Raw genomic sequence first — 17,201 nt, 5'->3', positions numbered from 1 at the left:
GGCCTTGAGTTTGACACCTATGATCTAAATAATGTAAACCATGGAGTATAAGTCAGGGGAAAAATACACTCAGGAGACCTCTTCGTTGCTACCGACTATTTAATTTGAGAACAAACCGAGAAAATAAAATATTATGCAGCATTTGAACTGAAAACATTTCTTTTCCAACATATGATAAAATGGCAAGTATCATCACAATGTTATCATTCAAATCATGAATATTTATAAAACATCTTGACTTCTCTCTTCATGCTGGGCGTTTTCTTCCAATAGGAAATGGAGTCACAACATTGCATCACAATCCACTGGTGGGTGGGGGAGGGATACCTCAAGGAGGAAAGGTGAAGAAGGTCGTTAGCCTGGTTCACGTTGTTAGCTAGCCAAGGTCGTTAGCTAGCCAGACCTTGGAGAAACCCTCCAAAACACATTTCTACAGTGTACAGACTAAAATTTCATTTTGGAGCGGTCTGGCACAGGCTCGCCATGTAGAACCTCTCTGAGAAGAAATTCCGAACAGCAAAACAATGAATCTGGATACACCGTGTAGCGTCTCACACGTGGTTGATGTGTCTGACCGATATCGAAACACGTCGACGTTTACAGCAGGCAGACAGGTCCAAAAGGATCGATTAACCAAAATCTTTACAAAATTTCGACCCGACACGGTCAATTCATATTCAGGCGTCATGGAAAGAAGAATTCTATCTCTTTCTTTTTTTTCTGTACAAATGACAAACATCACAGAATGACAACATCAACATTGCTACTTTTTTCATAGCACATTTTCAGACTGAGGTGGGGACGGGACGGGGGGGGAAGTCACCTGACGGGATGTGATGCGACACAGGGGTGTGGAACACCGTCAGGCTGGGTTCGACAGCGATCGCTCATACAAAATGTGCAAAACACCCTCGTCCAATCAAAAACAGAACATCTGGGAGGAACATAAATGCCCCGTGTTGCAATGAGTTGTTATGAAGAAAACAATCTGTGCTTGAGTTTGCTTTGTAATACCGATGCCCATTACAAACACGGTGGATTTGGTCCCCCCTCCGATGGGGAAGGGAGGAATGAACGAGACAAATATGTTTGGTTTTGGTAAGCAATCGGAGCCACGTGACATGCGTCCTTGTCATTGTGTCTGGAAGTGCTGCGGAGACGCAAACGTGACCCGGTGCTGCCCCCTTAGTCATGTGACCTCCGTCATTGATGCCGAGTGGTTCTGAAAATGGATGTGATAGCAGGAGGGTAAAAAAAGGGGAGGGGGGGGGGTTTAAGGACAAGAAAAGGAATTGGGAGAAATGTGGAAAGGGGTCGTGGTGAATGGAAAGAGGGAAAACATCATCAGGCAAGTGTCAGGACCTTCTGTTAGCGTTTCATTCAGGGAGACGAGGACAAGGTGCATGCAAACATTCATGCTTTGTTGATGAGTCATTTGTAAAGAAAGAAAGAGGAGAAAAAAAGCCTAGAGGGAATTCTGCCAATTATTCCAAAAAACTTCGAGGTTGTACCTGTGCACTGAGGGTCTCCAGGGGACTTTCGACGCGAGGGAAAGTCATCAGGGGGAGGCCGCGGTAATCTTCGCTCTTCTGTTTGGTCGTGGCGCCGTGGACGCCTTTGAAGTTGTTCACCACGCACACGCCCTGTCGCCCAATCGACAATAAATATGGAACGGGGGAAACAAGTCATACAAACTGTACGAGTCCACCTGAGAGTATTTAGAAGGATTTTATAGAAAATTTAATGCGTTTAGGGAGACTCTGTTGGATTGGGGAATTTTGTAAACAGCTTGGCTAATTTGTAATGTTCTTAAAACAGTGCCAGTAGTTAATAATTGGCCATATTCCCAAGCCATGTTTTTAATTACGGTAAAATCGAAAGTAATAAGCCCAGAGAAAGTTTGGTCCAGTTGTGCAGTGCGTTGTAGCAGAGTCGTCAGTTAGTCTTCAACAATGTCATTTCGCTGAATTCATTTCAATATTTCACACATCTGAGGTTGTCGAAACTCTCTAGGAATAAAGTTAAAATGAGAGAAAGGAAATTTGACATTTTTTAAACGTAGAGTGGAAATCTCATAACCAAACTTGGTCTCAGAACATGAAGCAGAAAACACCTTTGCTCCTCGGATAAGATACGAAAATGTCTCTTTGATTAGATCTGAACAAGAAAACCAATATTTTATAAACCCAAGCGGGTTTGGCGGTGTGATTCCAAACACTGTGTTTAATCTTAATCCTGATGCTCACTGACAGATTGTATCTGATCCTGCGCAAAAAAGCTCATTTGAAGTAAACTATCCAGACAGTGTTTTGTTTTAAAGCTCCCGAATAAAATGCGAGACAATCTTAGTAGCAATTTGTTTTTCCTGTCATCCAGACTGAGCTGGATTTCTTATTTGTTAGCAACACGGACAATCCAATTTAAACATTGGACATCGCCACCAAGTCTGAACTAAATACCAAAAATTGGACAAGGAACGTAATAAATTGCTAAAAATCCTTTGCGACGAACTCCAAGTGCGGCGTCGACTCGTATTGACAGCGGCCGAGGCAAATCAGCCTGATAGTTTTTGCAGCTGACAGACGGACGAACAAACAGACGGATGTGGGATAAAACCTTGGCAGAGGGAACAATCCAATCCCCTGATTAAAAGCACGCTCGGTGCCAGTAGGACTCCCGTTTCGCTAACGTGTCGTCAGTCTTCCCGCTATATCTTCTCTCTTCTCTTCACCTGACAGCAATTACACCTAAGAAACCTCTGAGACTGTGGAATAAATCGTTTTCGATTCGGACGGGGTTCCCTACGGGTCTCTTTGGTAGACCACCTCGACTTAAAACAATTGTGACCTTGAAAGAAAAATACATAAGTCAGGATCAGAATTTTTTTTGTCCTCACCAGAAAAAGTGCAACGGCTGATCCCAGTATGAATCCAGCCACCACGTCCGAACAATGGTTCCGGTACTCTGAAACCCGGTTGAGTCCGGTGAGGAAGGCTGAACAGAGAGTCCCGAGACAGAGGACAGGCTTGGCCAAGCGGCTAGACTTGGTTTTGATGGTACTGGTGATGTACATCTGGAAAAGGAAGATGGAGTTGTTGCTAACCTCGGCAGAGTTTGCATGGAACCGTACCGAGGCCACTAGAGTTTCGTACCATGTGTGTAGCTAGCAAAATCTGTTTCTGTTGAGTTTATCAAAATGTTGACTAAGGCAACGAGTTTGCTGGCTTTACTGTGTGTATGGTTTGTTATTCCCACAAATCCACAACCTAATTCACATTACCAGATGTGACCAAGGTCATGTTTTGAAGCCAGACACTTTTTCAACAGCCTTTCAAGGACCTATTGCTGCGCCCACAACAACAAACACGTCTGTGGATTATTATTTTCTGTTTATCAAAACACACACTTCTATTCCCCTTTCACTTTCCTGCAGCTGAAAAGAATTTTGGTAAGCGGGAATACAAATAGATGTTTTCTCCCAAAATCCCTGCCTGTGCTCCTGTGACAAAAATTGTGGTTGGGTGTGAAATGAGTTGTTCCTAATACTTTGAATCTATCATTCACTTTGAACTGGCGGTATTTAAAATGGACACAATGACATCATCAAAACTCACCGTCAGGTAAACAGCAGAGTAAACACTCAGCGAGGCGTCTTTGGACGGAAAAGATCGCCGGGCGTTCCCGATAATGATGGGATTGCCGCTACAGACGTTGCCATTATTGATAAACTGGTGGTTCAAACGGCACTCGGTGCCGGTGTAGTTCGGTTTGCACACTGTCAGAAAGTACGGCGAGAGGCCACCCGTGACCACCTGGCCGGCATTGACGAAGATGTCTGTGGCAAAGAGTCCGAATGCAAACACACCTATGGATGCATAAAGAATAACAATGTGAAAATTTGGGATGATACAAGCCTGCAAAAAAAAACACCACGCGGTATTACGTAATAGCAAATATGAGTTTAGTGTGAAATTTGGGCTGTGGTTTCTGCGCCCGAGCCAAAATCATGATTTACACTGCGGAAAACTATTTCAACACCTTTACTTAATTAAAGTAATAACTCGAATGATATACACTCGAATAAATGTAGACGCGGTACCAGGATGTAACGGGAAGCCGATTGATGACAGCCATTTTTATTTGTTGTTGTTATTAGAGGACGCATTAGCAAGAAGAGGATGGGTTGTTAAATTATATATTTTGGTTGGAGTTGGTTCATTTCGTATTGTTTTTGTTGCACGCACGTTTGCACTTTGGGAAATTTGTCACATCCGTCTTGTTGCTGTGTTGTTTCTTTTCTAGGTAATTAAAATTGATCTGCCATGTTTTGTTGACTTTTTTTTTCATAATTTGATTTTGTTTTGTCAATTTTGGTTTCTTTGTGTGTGTTTTTCCCTCATGGCTTGACTTGCACATTAGTTTGTTTTTGTTTCCACCTGTTCTTATCTACCTGTTGTTTTGTATCAAGCGCAATAAGCTCCGCCCAGTCACTCGTGCCTTGTCCAAGTGTAACTTGTTAACTCATCACCTGGCTTGTATTTAGGTCACTGTTTCAGTGTCACTTCCATTTGCTGAACTTGGCTGAGTTTGTGTTTTTCATTGTCCCTGTACTTTGTTTGCAAAATCCATTTTTATCTCCTCCAAACTCAGGCAAACAAAAGTTTGAGTTGCATGGCAACAAAGCTACAAATATTTGCTTAATGTGCATATTTGCATGGACATTTGCAGCCCAATCAATCTTAGCAGCGTCTGCATTGATTTCACTGTGAAATATGGCTGCTGATTAGCTATCTGGCTTGCATAGGCATGAAATGACTGTGCTTTGTATTCTCATCTGCAACAGGGGGCAGCTGTTGTAGTGCTTTGTCCAAACAGGGGAAAATGTCACTTTTCTAATTTAAGTATAAAAAAATACTCAAACACTTATTTAGGTCAAGAAAAAGACGCAGCTAAAATATGTGCTGCAATTTAATTGCGAGAAGCAAAGTGAACTCCAATGAACATTTTCCAAAGAAGGCTTGTAAAAGGCGGCCATTAAAGATTTTATTTAGTTTGCGGCTGGTATCGAATCCATCACTGCATCGACTGGCTTTGTGCCGTCTTGGACAAATGCCTCATCTCATCATGCACGCAAAGGTCGTGGAAATTTGACTTGCTTGATCACCGCGCTTCTTGAAATATTGCTTAGCTAATGTTAATTTTGGAAAAAATATGACGTATTTACCGATGAAGCGTATGACGCGGCGAATAAGAGGATTGAGGTAACAACAGTCGCCAGTTACGATGGTTTTCTCCTGAGACAGGAGAGATTCCCTTGTCGATTTCATGGCGTACATGGACAGCTCGCCGACGAAAATCTACAGACACACAAAAGGAAAAAAGAGACCTGTTGTAATAATAACGGGAGATAACATTGAGCCCGTGGGTGGCTCTTGTGTACACAAGCAGTGTTTCTCAATGCGGTCTTTGCTCGGCTCTATTACAGCGGTGACATTTCATTACCTCTGATGGAAAAACTGCTGCTGGACACACTAAATGAAATTCCTACAGTGAGGCAAGCTGCTGTGTGTTTGTGTTCATAACAGACTCTGCTCTGACCCTCACAATGTCCTTCGTGAATGTTTTTCTTGAACGCAGCAAACTCCAAGGAATTTTGCCCCATGTTTGTTTGCGGTTTTAAACAGAAATACTACTGTACTCTGACCAAGGGTATTTTTTTGGTTCTTTTTTTTTCTTTCCATTTTATCCCCCCCCAAAATGACCATAAATCTGTGAATAATTCCTTTTTAAACTCTGACAATGAATGTGCTACGCCATCTACTGTCATGGATCTGCAATTACACCTAATTCTCCAATTGGAACACTGAAAACAGCTGGAAAAACATCTTCATTTGTAACCTAATTAAAGAAATTAAATTTTAAGACCAACAGAGTGTTTTACACTGATACGTGGAAGACTTTGGGGAGATTTATATCCCATCTATAGTCATCATTATGAAGAAGACTAAATCTAAGTGCCCTCACGCCTGGCAACCATTATGCAGCCATAAAATGCATCATGGCATAAACATAGACTGTAATCGCTTTACATCTCCTGAATACCCCTAATAGGTGTTTATCCTAAAAACAGAAATGTGGGTCTGAACAAATTTTGCATGGCACACAGAATTAAACCAAGTGACTCATTCGCATTCTTCCCTGACACAGAATGGAAGCAGCAGCAGCTTCATGTATCTTAATAACATTGGCAGAGTAATTAAGGGAAGCGCAGGGTCGCAATATCCTTGCGAGTCCATAAAACGCATCACCTGTGAAATTCAAATGACGGATCGCAACTGCCCACCATATTCAGGCTGAGTCTTTGCGTGTCTGTCACCTTAGTCACAAGCTAAGTATGGCACGGAGGAAAAACCACAACTGATGAATGTTGCCTTTCTATTCCATCATAAGATGCTGCCAAATAGCAAATTTTTTGTGACCACCAAACAAATCAGCTGAACTGTACCACGCAAATATCATCCATCCTTAACTTAGCCTTTGCAGGGCTAGCGTCCAAAAAAACAAAAGTGGAATTCAATTCAAAATGATCAAGGCATAAAATGATTTCGGTATCCGCCGATGCCACCGATCAATTCCGAGCTCTATTTGTTTTCTTGCACCGCAGCGTTTTTGCATAATCTTCTCTTCGAGCAAGCTAATGCCCAAACAGTGAAACAAATATGCCTCCCTTCAAGGAGGAAACAAATAACTCAAGACATAAATCAGTTATGCAGTAAGGCACATTTTTTCTCGCTCTCTCATTTTGCAGAGTGATTTCTTTAGAATTTCATCTTGTTGTCTTTGAAACCCACTTTCCCCAACTTTGAACAATATGAATTTCAATATTCAATTGCCAATGGCTATCGCACTGTGCCGCTAATTGTAATCGGTCTGCTTTTAAATGAAAACAAACACAGCGACACTAACCACTTTTTCAACCTCATGGGCTTTTAAAAGTTCTAATCTCTCTTCCAATACCAATTTTTAACATACATTCATACATTATTCAAACTACTCCAATTGAAATTGATTTATGGCTAGTTAGCAAGAGCAGTAATTGATCAGGTACTTCAACAGAATAGCTCTGAATCTAATTCGGGGTTAATGTCGGGCCACTCGTTGCGATTTACAATTCACAAAGTGCTTCAAATATATCTCAATTTAGTGAAAATCCTGGAATTGTGTATGCCAGGCCAGTCAGTCGTTGAAATTTTGGAAAGCAGCACAAGGACAACTGCCCTTGTCCAGGGAAAAGAAATGAGAAATACTGCCCTCTAGTGGTGCGAATGAGTACTGGAATTACTTTTTTCTGAAATAAATCAAATTTAAATTATATAAATTGATATATAAATATTTAAATACATGGTGGGGGTTCTTCCTTCAGAAAAGAAACAGGTTACATGTTAATTGGCCAACTTCCCAGCCTTAACATCATTAATTTTGATTGGCTGCTCGTGCACTTTTTTACACATGAGAAGACTTAGGAACAATTTGCGGAGTCAACTGTAACACCTGACAAAGCACTCTCGGAGGGCACAATTAAAAAAAAGGTGAAAAAAAATACACGTGTGTACAAGGTAAAACGGGAAGTGATGAGGAGTGTTAAACCGAAGCTGACGCAGCACGTCACTGAGATGAAGCATGACCAGGGACAAGCAGCTAAAAGGATTTATACGGTTAGGAATACGTTTATGGAAATATTCAAAGGAAAAATGAAATTAGAGGGAAGAGGGAAAAACTAATCCAAATGCATCAGATAGAGATGCTAAATATAACATGACTAGAGAGCCGATTGTTGGCATCCTATTAGAGTGGAAGGCCTGATGACAAATTGCATGCAGCTGAATTTGATACATGTTTAAAAACAGATGCCAATAAATTACCATATCATTTTTAGATTTTGTTTTTTGGATATGACAGAGTCATTAGTTGATCAGGCCTATCTTAACTTGTGTTTAACCCAATACGACATTATGATGAATAAGCTAATAGTCTAATTGGAATCAACAAAAGTGACAGCAAGGAGCAACACTGACACCTATCGGCAGAGCCATGTCACTTTTTTTTCAAGGCATTTGAATGGGACAAATAGGTAAAATATCATTACAAGCTGCTTGAGAAAAGTTGGACTTTATTTACAATGGTCAGCAAGGCTTTCTGATGTCATCCATGGATCTACATTAGTTATAAGATGTTAATTTGTAATCTCAGTAAATCTTATTTCTACCAGCGTGAAAGAATTAACGCTGCATGAAAATATTGCTTTGGCATTTTGGCTTTTTGTGGCAAGAATAAATACTGATCCGGGCACCTTTCGTCCAGAATTTCAATGCTTTCATTATTTGCATTATTTGCCCTCAACTGACAGCAGAGAGCACAGTTTCATCCACTATCGCTTTTTAAAATTAAAATAAAGGAACAAGTGCTATATAAATTGGATGGATAAATGCATGCGGTAAACTAAATCAGCGCTTTCCTTCACTGAAGCAGTTTTACTCACAATAGCGGTTGGAGCTGCGGCTACCACACAGTACAAGATGAGGGGGGGTACAAAGCTGGCCTCCTCCGTCCCGGGGTACGGCTTCATCAGCTCGGCGTCGTTACAGAAGAAGCCCTGCACGTGCACGCTGAAAAGATCCGTGCACTCCATATAGTAGGCCAGCAACACCGTACCTGACATGATGACCAGCTGGAAGAAGAACATGTTGCAGGACTTAAGAATTGTTCATAGTGAAAAAAGTTCAAAGTGAATTCGAGGCTTTCGGCTCCTCGGCTGCGCTTGTCTGGCAGCTTTTCACACAAAACATGCACAGAAAGAGTCTCTGTCTCTCTCTCTCTCTTTCGCTCTCCTCCTACTGCACCCCCTCGTCCTTTTCATCCCTCCAACGTGAAGCTTTTGTCTCCGCTCTTTTACCCCACTCTTTCCAGAATTTAGCTGAAGGCATGTTTGCTCCTTTTTATAAAGTATGGTATATTTAGCCCGCGATGACGAAGCCAGGCTACAATGCAAAACGGAAAGCGTATCAAAACCTTTTTAAGTGGCTCTGTGAATATTTTTCCACATTTGTATTCTTCATTCACTAATCTGTTGCGTTTTTTCGCCAAAGGAGTGTGATGAAGTTGTGTTTGAAGGATCTGGGCAAAAGAAAAGGTCGCAAAAATATAAATACATGTAGAAACATCAGTCATTTGTGGTTTTATAAACTGCATTTTTATTTTAGTTTAGAAGCTAAATACCTGTAATACCGATCTCGAACACTTGGTGTCGCTAAATTACCTCTGAAGTATGGAGTTATGTTTTAATAGAGGCCTTTATTTTAGCCAGCGCTACAGAGCTATTAAATATTTAGTGCTATTGGGAAATTATGTGAGAGTCCTACTCATGTAAAATATGAAATTATTATACACAAAACCTCAGTCTGCACTTGAGTCAAATTGAGTTCCTGGTTTTGTTCCCAAGTATCTGTTTAATATTATAGCGGGTCTGTGTATGTTCCAAATTTATATCCCATCGAGACAAGGGTCCCTCTCTGTGAAATTTGTTGGCTCCATTATATGTGCTTCTCCGCTTCCAGCCAGCGTCATGCCACCTCAACTGTGAGAAGGGCAGACTGATGGCACTGGCGCTCGTAAAACCAAGCTACAAAGTTAATGCAGTAAGCCGGCCTACCTTGAAGGGCAAACTTGACGGACTACACTGGCGTTAAGTCGTTTGTGGTCGTGAGCAGGATTGAAATGGGCATATTATATTTTTTTCCCTCAATATAAAACATTTTCAAGATTTTTTTTATGTCTTTGGAACCTCACTTTTATATTCGGCCACCAGGGGGCAGTATAATATAATAGTTACACGCTACATAGTAATATCAGTCATTCATACTGGATAAAGAAAGCATGCCCTTTGAGTACTGTTGCATGTATATTACCCATCTACATGTGCTGCGTCACCTTTTGTGTTCAAGTTGTGTAAAGTGTTCGAATCCTCAATTAAGCTCCTGTCTTGAGGGAAGGGAAGAAGCAGCTGTGGAAAGCCACGCAAGCAAGAGGACAACACGCAAGAAGACACACCAAGGTGTGCCTGCTGCTTCCGGGATTGTCAAATGCAATCAGCAGACTAAATGCATGACCTGATTTAGAACCAACAGCAAGTAGTAGAAATGAACTTAGTCACTTTCCAAACATGAATGCTGAACACAAATACAAAGTAGGCGTTGGTTGATTTGAATAATTTATCGGCTGTAATGCATTTTCAGAGCTTACCGAGGGGAATGCCACATGCATGCAAAAAAGAAATCAGTTCCTTTTTAGTCAATATATCTGTGATTGATAATTAATGATATCGATATCACCATAGCTATGACTATTTTGTCCCTTTCCCAGGAAATCCAAATTGTATTGTTACATAAGCGCACCCAAAGGGAGGTTCAGCTTCCATCTGCTTCACTTTTTCTCAGAACAACTGTTCCTTTAATTAATTTACTCCCTCTTCCTTCCAGCTCACTTCGTTACACCTTACTCATCCTGCTTACTTTCGTCCCACCTCTCTTGTGATTCTCATTTCTCATTAGAATTTCTATGCCTCTTTTGTCTTGTATTATTTTTCAGCAAAAAGGTACTGGCGAAACAAATATGCGCTTGAGGTTCATGAAAGGAAGGTTGTGACAAACGGCCATAAACTGTCAACACTGCCTCTGGGGCAAAATTTTACAAGCCAGCTGCTCCACTCTGGTTTCATGTCTTGATCATGTGACATGAAAAAAAAACAGTCTCTATCTATTTGTGTCACATACACCGAGTATAATCTTCCAGTGGAGGTTTCATTTCGAGTGTTGGCCAATTAAGTCAGCTGTGTTCACACCCACAACGGCGCAGGGGCTCTTTGTTTTTTAACTGCACCGAGCAATATATATTACCCAAGACTTTTGATTTAAAGGTCTTGTTGGTATGTGTGTTTTACAAGCACTCAACCAGTGGCCATTTTTTTAAGCGCCTGTCCGTCTGATGTGAATATTTGTATTTATTTCCGTGTCAACAGTGAATAATTTGGAGCTTTTGGCAGGCCTTCCCACCACCACTATGTTAATTGGCGGATGTTGTCATCAACACAATTAACAGTCACTTATTGACCCTCTTGCAATCAAATACCCTCATTGAGTTAATTGCGTGGTGATTAGCAATGTCCAAATGAACGGCGCACGCCGACTTCAAGCCAAGACACTTGAAAGCTACAATCTGAGCAAATTGTTGTACGATGAAGTCAAGCTGTGAAACCGACAACGCAACATTTTATAGAGGCAACGGTGCTTCAATTGCGTCTGTGCTCACTTTTTAATGTCAACGCAAGCTGCCGAACAATGTTACACACAGTTTGACTCAATCTGGCTGCAATTGGATTGAAACGACAGCGCCACTCTCGTCTTTTAGCACTACAACTCCAGAACGATCATAAATCATTCTTTTAACGAGTTTAATCCAATTAAAACATGGAGTCAAAATTACCTATAAAGAATGAATATAGTACATTTTATGTTATAAAATTAAAACTCCCCAATTTGTTTCTTTGATACACAAAAAAAATGTTGACGGGTCAATGTGACCCGGCCGCAAAAATGAACTCATTCACTGCCATTGACGACTATAGACGTAGTCTTTTAGCACTACAACTCCAGAACGATCATAAGTCATTTTTTTAATGAGTTTAATCCAATTAAAACAACTTCGAGTCAAAATTACCTATAAAAAATGAATATAGTACATTTTATGACCTGGCCACAAAAATTAAGTCATTCACTGCCATTGACGGCTACAGACGTCAAAGATTCATCTTTAACAGAGCTACAGAATTTTTTTGTGTACATTTTATACATTATCTATTTTATTTAGATCCTTTGGTTGCTGTAAGGGGAAGTTGAAAAGAGATGCAGATCTGTCATGTGATTCTTACATAACAAGCGCAAAGGGATGAGGCTGCCCTGAATGCAAGGTGAAGCTCTGAGGCGCAGAAGAGAAATTAAAATACACACGAGATGCGTAGGGAGGACCGTCCGAAAGTGACAAGTCAGTGGAGGTGAAAGCACCAGGTTGGAATAGTAATGCCACACTAAATTCTGGAGGATTCCTCTCCGGGAAATGTGAATGTAAGTACTATTTGGTGCTGATTTAAGACCGTCGGCTACAAGGTAATTAAATATGGAAGATGGCACACGCGTTTTGCTTCCCGACACTTCACGCTCCACTTAGACTTTTAAAATCTACCAGACAAGGTCATTTTGCTAATGGTTAAAATATCTCACGCAAAATTCCTTCCTAGATTTTCATCGTCGGCACTTGGGGCAACTTCTCACCTCCACAAAGATGAAACATGGAATGATGGAGTAGCTACGTAGGATGTGGTTGGACGCCATCTTGTCTCCCCCTCCTGGAGACCTCTCCTCTCAGGATTCACCTCACTCTGAAAAAGACATCACATGTCAATGCTAATCTTATAACCCAGTCAGATATTCACCAGTAAGTTTATTTTATTAGGAGTCGAAAATCTGATTTGATTGATTTGCACATTATTGTGTCTATGAAATGTAAACAGATACGAACGGTGGTGACCTTGGAACATTCTACCCAAACATCTGCGCGCTAACATTTGAGCCGCTTCTCCTTGGCCCCATTGGCACAAAAGAACAAACAGAGCAGCTCAAATGTCCTTTCAACTCAACTCATTTCCTTCTGGGGGATTCTCAACAGCTGCGAGATGTCGTCTCGCAACCGTGCCTGAGTTGACCCACGGGGTCATCAACGTGGGTCACTTCTCATGATAGGATGAGGACCCCCATCCTAAAAAAAAAGGGAATAAACTCCACTAAGGGGGGGTGACTTTATCTGTAGCAAACAGACATATTTTGGAAATTACTTCGTTTGTTGAAATATGGAACCTGAAAAATGACAATAGAAACCGAGCTGAACTGTTTTTTTCTCTCTCCGTATTTACAAACAACGCATGAAAACATTAGCACACATAAGTAGCCTAAGCAGAAAAGAAAAAATACTCAAAAGTGTCATCCCGGCATTGTTTCATTTGCATTCCCGCAGCCAAAGGAATTATGTAATGCCTGTCAGAGATATTTTTCGAGCTTCTTTTTAAGAGTACGAGGTTTGTTGCTAACCTACTTAGAAAGGAAAGTGTTGCTCTTTCTGCTTATGCTTGAATTTTCTTGACGACCATTTTCTCCTTAAAACACAACTTAAATCTTTTTGCCACGAATAAATGATCAAAAAATATACACAAGCCTTCCTCTGTGTTGTTGAACACTATTTAGTCACAAACAATATACAACACACTAATGCAACCCCCCTCCCCCCTCCTAAATTGAGTCATTAGATGCAGGCAAGACACAGCGGTGATGATGATGAGCCTTAATCAGTCCCTAAGCGCTTGTCCTTTCTCATTGCAAAACTAAAATCAGCAATCTCGCGCTGACACTGGATGGCGGCAGCAATCTGACCGTCACTCTTGCATCTGTCCCGATGTCTCATTCAGCCAAATGAAACATCGAGGACACAAACATCTGCTGATGTCAGTCTACCAAACACTGGCAGTGACAAAACATCACACATTTGAGACATCGCCGTATGATATGTGAACCAGGTGTCATTTCTTTCGAGCCGGTTGGCTAAAACATTAAGCATTCGTCTCGTGTAAATTGAACTGCACTCTGCAAATTCTTGGAAAACATTCATTGGATCCGTCTCGGCGCACTTCAACGGCGTAATCGGCCTCTGGTGGCTCACTGTCCGTTTGGATTACGGCAAGGTAGGAGTAGGAGTGCCTCTTCTGCTTTGGGAAAATTTTGCACAACCTAATTTGAATCTACCTAAATTCTATAATATAATATAATATAATATAATATAATATAATATAATATAACATAAAATAAAATAAAATAAAATAAAATAAAATAAAATAACATAACATAACATAACATAACATAACATAACATAACATTACATAACATAATATAAAAATATTAAATAAAATATTTATTAAAATATTACTTTTTTATGTCAAAATGAATTCACAGTTGGAAAAGCAAGACCAAGTTGTTTCTAAGTATGAACGTGGCTCTTCACCACATTGATATATTTCTTCTACGCCTCGACGAAGCTTCGGGACATCACCGGGATTCGAAGTGAGAGCCCTTTTTCTTGAAATTGCTGGGGCTGAAAGGTGCTCAGACAGTCGCCGCCAAAGGTGAGCTCATCAAACTCACAGGCTCCAGACCCTGTCACGTTTCATCAGCTTCGTCCTCTTGGCTCAGCCAAGCTGCGATGATTTTGTCCAAACGGCACCGTACCTCTCCATGAGCGAGATTTGGCAAGAAGTCACTGTGAAATATAGAACTGAAATCTAAAAAAAATAATAATATATTAAAATAAATAAATAAATAACATTAATCAAATGGAGATATAGTTATTTATTTATTTATTTATTTTTAGCTGTCCATGCATCTCTGCCTACTTGTTGACTGTTGTGTACAACCCCAAATTGAAAATAGCGCCTGTGTAAAACCACCACTGGCTAATCTAACCAGCGCTAAAAATAAAGCTAGCTTGTGAGACAGAGATATTTTCTTCTGCAGACTATACATTGAACATGAAATAATTCCACATGAAAGAAATGTCCACAAGCCCTTTTGCACTCCTCATTTGCACTTCACACACTCTTACGCAGATAGAACTGTCCCATGGCTGCCTCTCTTGCCAATGGAGCATCTTTGCCGCTATAAATAGAATCTTTCATTCCTCCCCTGTGCTTCTCTGAGCTTGATTCATGTTTGAGTGTTCTGCCTTTTCTCACGCCATAAGCCCAAAAAAAAAAAAAAGTTTGTGTTTTTGTAAAGCGCTGACTCCCCAAGCAGACATTTTTCGTGATTTCCGCATGTCTGTGCAAATCAAGATTCAACCACTTCTGAAAAATGCAAAAGAGCCAACCGTGTTTTCGTTTTAATTAGTCCAACTCCAGAAAGGAGAGAAACTCAAACTTTGTGGCATGTGCAGTCAAAAAAATCCGAAGAGGATTGTCCTGCATAGCCAAAATGATTACTGATAAACAGCTGCAGGTAACTCTGCATAATATCTGAATAAAATAAAAATGTGCGAGCCGGGCGGGGTGCATTTCCTCAAGCACTCCTTAACTCCAGTTATTTATGTCCTTCTTCAGTGGAAACGGATTTTTCCACAATCTGCCCTGGAACTGATATCAGGAAGATCAATCAAACTCTCAACACAACCACCGCAAGAGATAAAAACTTTTTGCTGTCTTCTCAAACAGGACAAAAAAATCCTAATGTGTTCTTCCTTCCTCTCGTAAAATAACCGAGGTGGGGGGGATTTGTACCTCACCTTTACGGTCCATCAATCCCTTGAGGGATCACTGACAGATCTACGACCCAATCATCAAAACTCCACTGCCCAAATCGCTCTGCCCACCCCTAAGCGCACCCGGAGAGGTAATCAAATACCCGCTATCACTAAATCATTTTTGTGCGCTTATGTGTGTGTGTGTAATAAAATGTGTGTGTGATCAATAACCAGCCTCTGTGAGGTCAAAAGTCACTCCTTCTTGCAGTCTCACTACAACGTCTGCTGTTTTAAGAAACCCAATGTTGTAGCCTAAAATCGCTATTGCTACAATAATTCTGCAATATTTTTCAAATTAATAAGAAATTCATTTTTAAGTGTGGGGAAATGTCACCGTATTTTTATTTTATTTTCTTTCCTCCAAAACATCTTATTCAGTGCAATTATTTACTTTTGCTTTTCAGGGTGCTGCTAATAGGCTACATCATTATAATTAGCAACTTTTATCATCTCCTAAAGACAAAATCCTGAGGCAATACAATGCATAAATTGGCATCATCGTGGGAAAACACATGTGCGTCACAAATGTGAAAATCCAATCAAGAGGATGCCGTTCCTCCACATTCTAATCAGCTCTTGAATAAAGAACCACCCAAACACTTGAAGCTGTGAAACTGCAAACGAGGGTGATGCCCTGAATGAATTCCAAGGTTACGTCTCATGGATTCATCTTAACAAGCGTGAGATTTCAGCCATTGAGTGATCCGAGAGGCATCAACTGCGCCTTGAGTCCACAAAGGGGGGCTGTGTTTGTGGAAAGGGGAGAGAAGGGGGGTAGCCTCTATAGTCTTGGGGGGCGGGGAAAAGAATCACATTCTATTTCTTAATCTGCATTTGTTGTGTAAAAAAAAAAAAAGGCGACAAACGTACATGAGGTTTTCACGCATATAAGGCGCACGTCAGTCTAAACACTATAAATGTTTACAGGGCGTGTTTTTTAGGGCACGCATCCACTGTTGCTGATGGAGAGACAGGTGTCTTCTTAAATACCAACACAAGCAATCATTTTGAAAAAATCTTCCACGCGAATGCCGAAAGCGGTTTTTACGCATTGAATCGTTTTCATCGCAACCAAACGAGACCCTCCTCGCGTTTCATGCCACAACTTGCCTCGGTTACCAGACAATAGCGCCACACCAACGCTTCTGTGTTTGTGTGTGCGTGCGCGTATTTCTCCCCCACAGCAGCACCCACGACAGCACGCACGCACGCGCGCGCGCCTTACCGAGATGGGATGGAGCGATATTCCAGAAAAAAGGCGAATCCATGAACGAAGGTGAAGGTGTGAAGAACACTCCTATATTGCTGCTGCTGCTGCTGCTACTCCAACTACTACGATTCCACGAGCTGCTCTGCGTGGATGTGAGGGGCATCACGCGGCGTGGATGAGGACGGATGCTGTGCTTTGTCGGAGGGCGGGGACAAGACGTGCAGTGGGCTCTAGTGGAGCGTGTTTAACTCGCTGGAGGGACCTTGTGTTCCGTGCAAGTGGGCTGTCTCGTCCGCCTATTCCCAGTCTGGCTGCCCTTTACAACCCCAACAAGAATCCTTGTTTTTATTCCATTGGGGTTTGTCCTTATCCATGTGGGTTCGCATAGTCAATGAGGCGTTGACGTCGTGATTTACCCCAGAATGACAAGATTAAATTGATTTATTAAATGCATGAAGATTAAGTTTAATTGCAGAGCAAAACTAACACAAGTTTGATAGGTGGAATATCTGTGACCAGGGGCGTTTCTAGCCCATTTTTG

The 17,201-nt window shown here is 41.1% G+C and overlaps 1 protein-coding gene across 2 annotated transcripts; it reads right to left on the bottom strand.

The window, feature by feature from the left end:
• Positions 1–81: 81 nt before the first annotated feature.
• Positions 82–16,905, bottom strand: plppr1 (phospholipid phosphatase related 1). 2 transcript variants are annotated; one of them, XM_037265944.1, is made up of 8 exons: positions 16,676–16,905; positions 12,384–12,490; positions 8,540–8,728; positions 5,225–5,357; positions 3,615–3,865; positions 2,897–3,073; positions 1,512–1,643; positions 82–327 (listed from the first exon to the last, which is right to left on the bottom strand). In XM_037265944.1, exons 2-8 carry the CDS (start codon positions 12,441–12,443, stop codon positions 283–285), a joined length of 987 nt encoding a protein of 328 aa, XP_037121839.1. In that variant the 5' UTR covers positions 12,444–12,490; positions 16,676–16,905; the 3' UTR covers positions 82–282. The 2 variants fall into 2 exon arrangements, with proteins under 2 accessions (XP_037121839.1, XP_037121840.1); XM_037265945.1 differs by having other exon boundaries at positions 82–1,222; positions 16,676–16,902.
• Between the last annotated feature and the right edge of the window lie 296 nt (positions 16,906–17,201).

The sequence above is a fragment of the Syngnathus acus genome, chromosome 12 (genome assembly GCF_901709675.1).
Source record: "Syngnathus acus chromosome 12, fSynAcu1.2, whole genome shotgun sequence".
NCBI classification, from domain to species: domain Eukaryota; kingdom Metazoa; phylum Chordata; class Actinopteri; order Syngnathiformes; family Syngnathidae; genus Syngnathus; species Syngnathus acus.
Note: the sequence above shows the minus strand (reverse complement) of the source record. Positions and strands in the feature narration are given on the sequence as shown.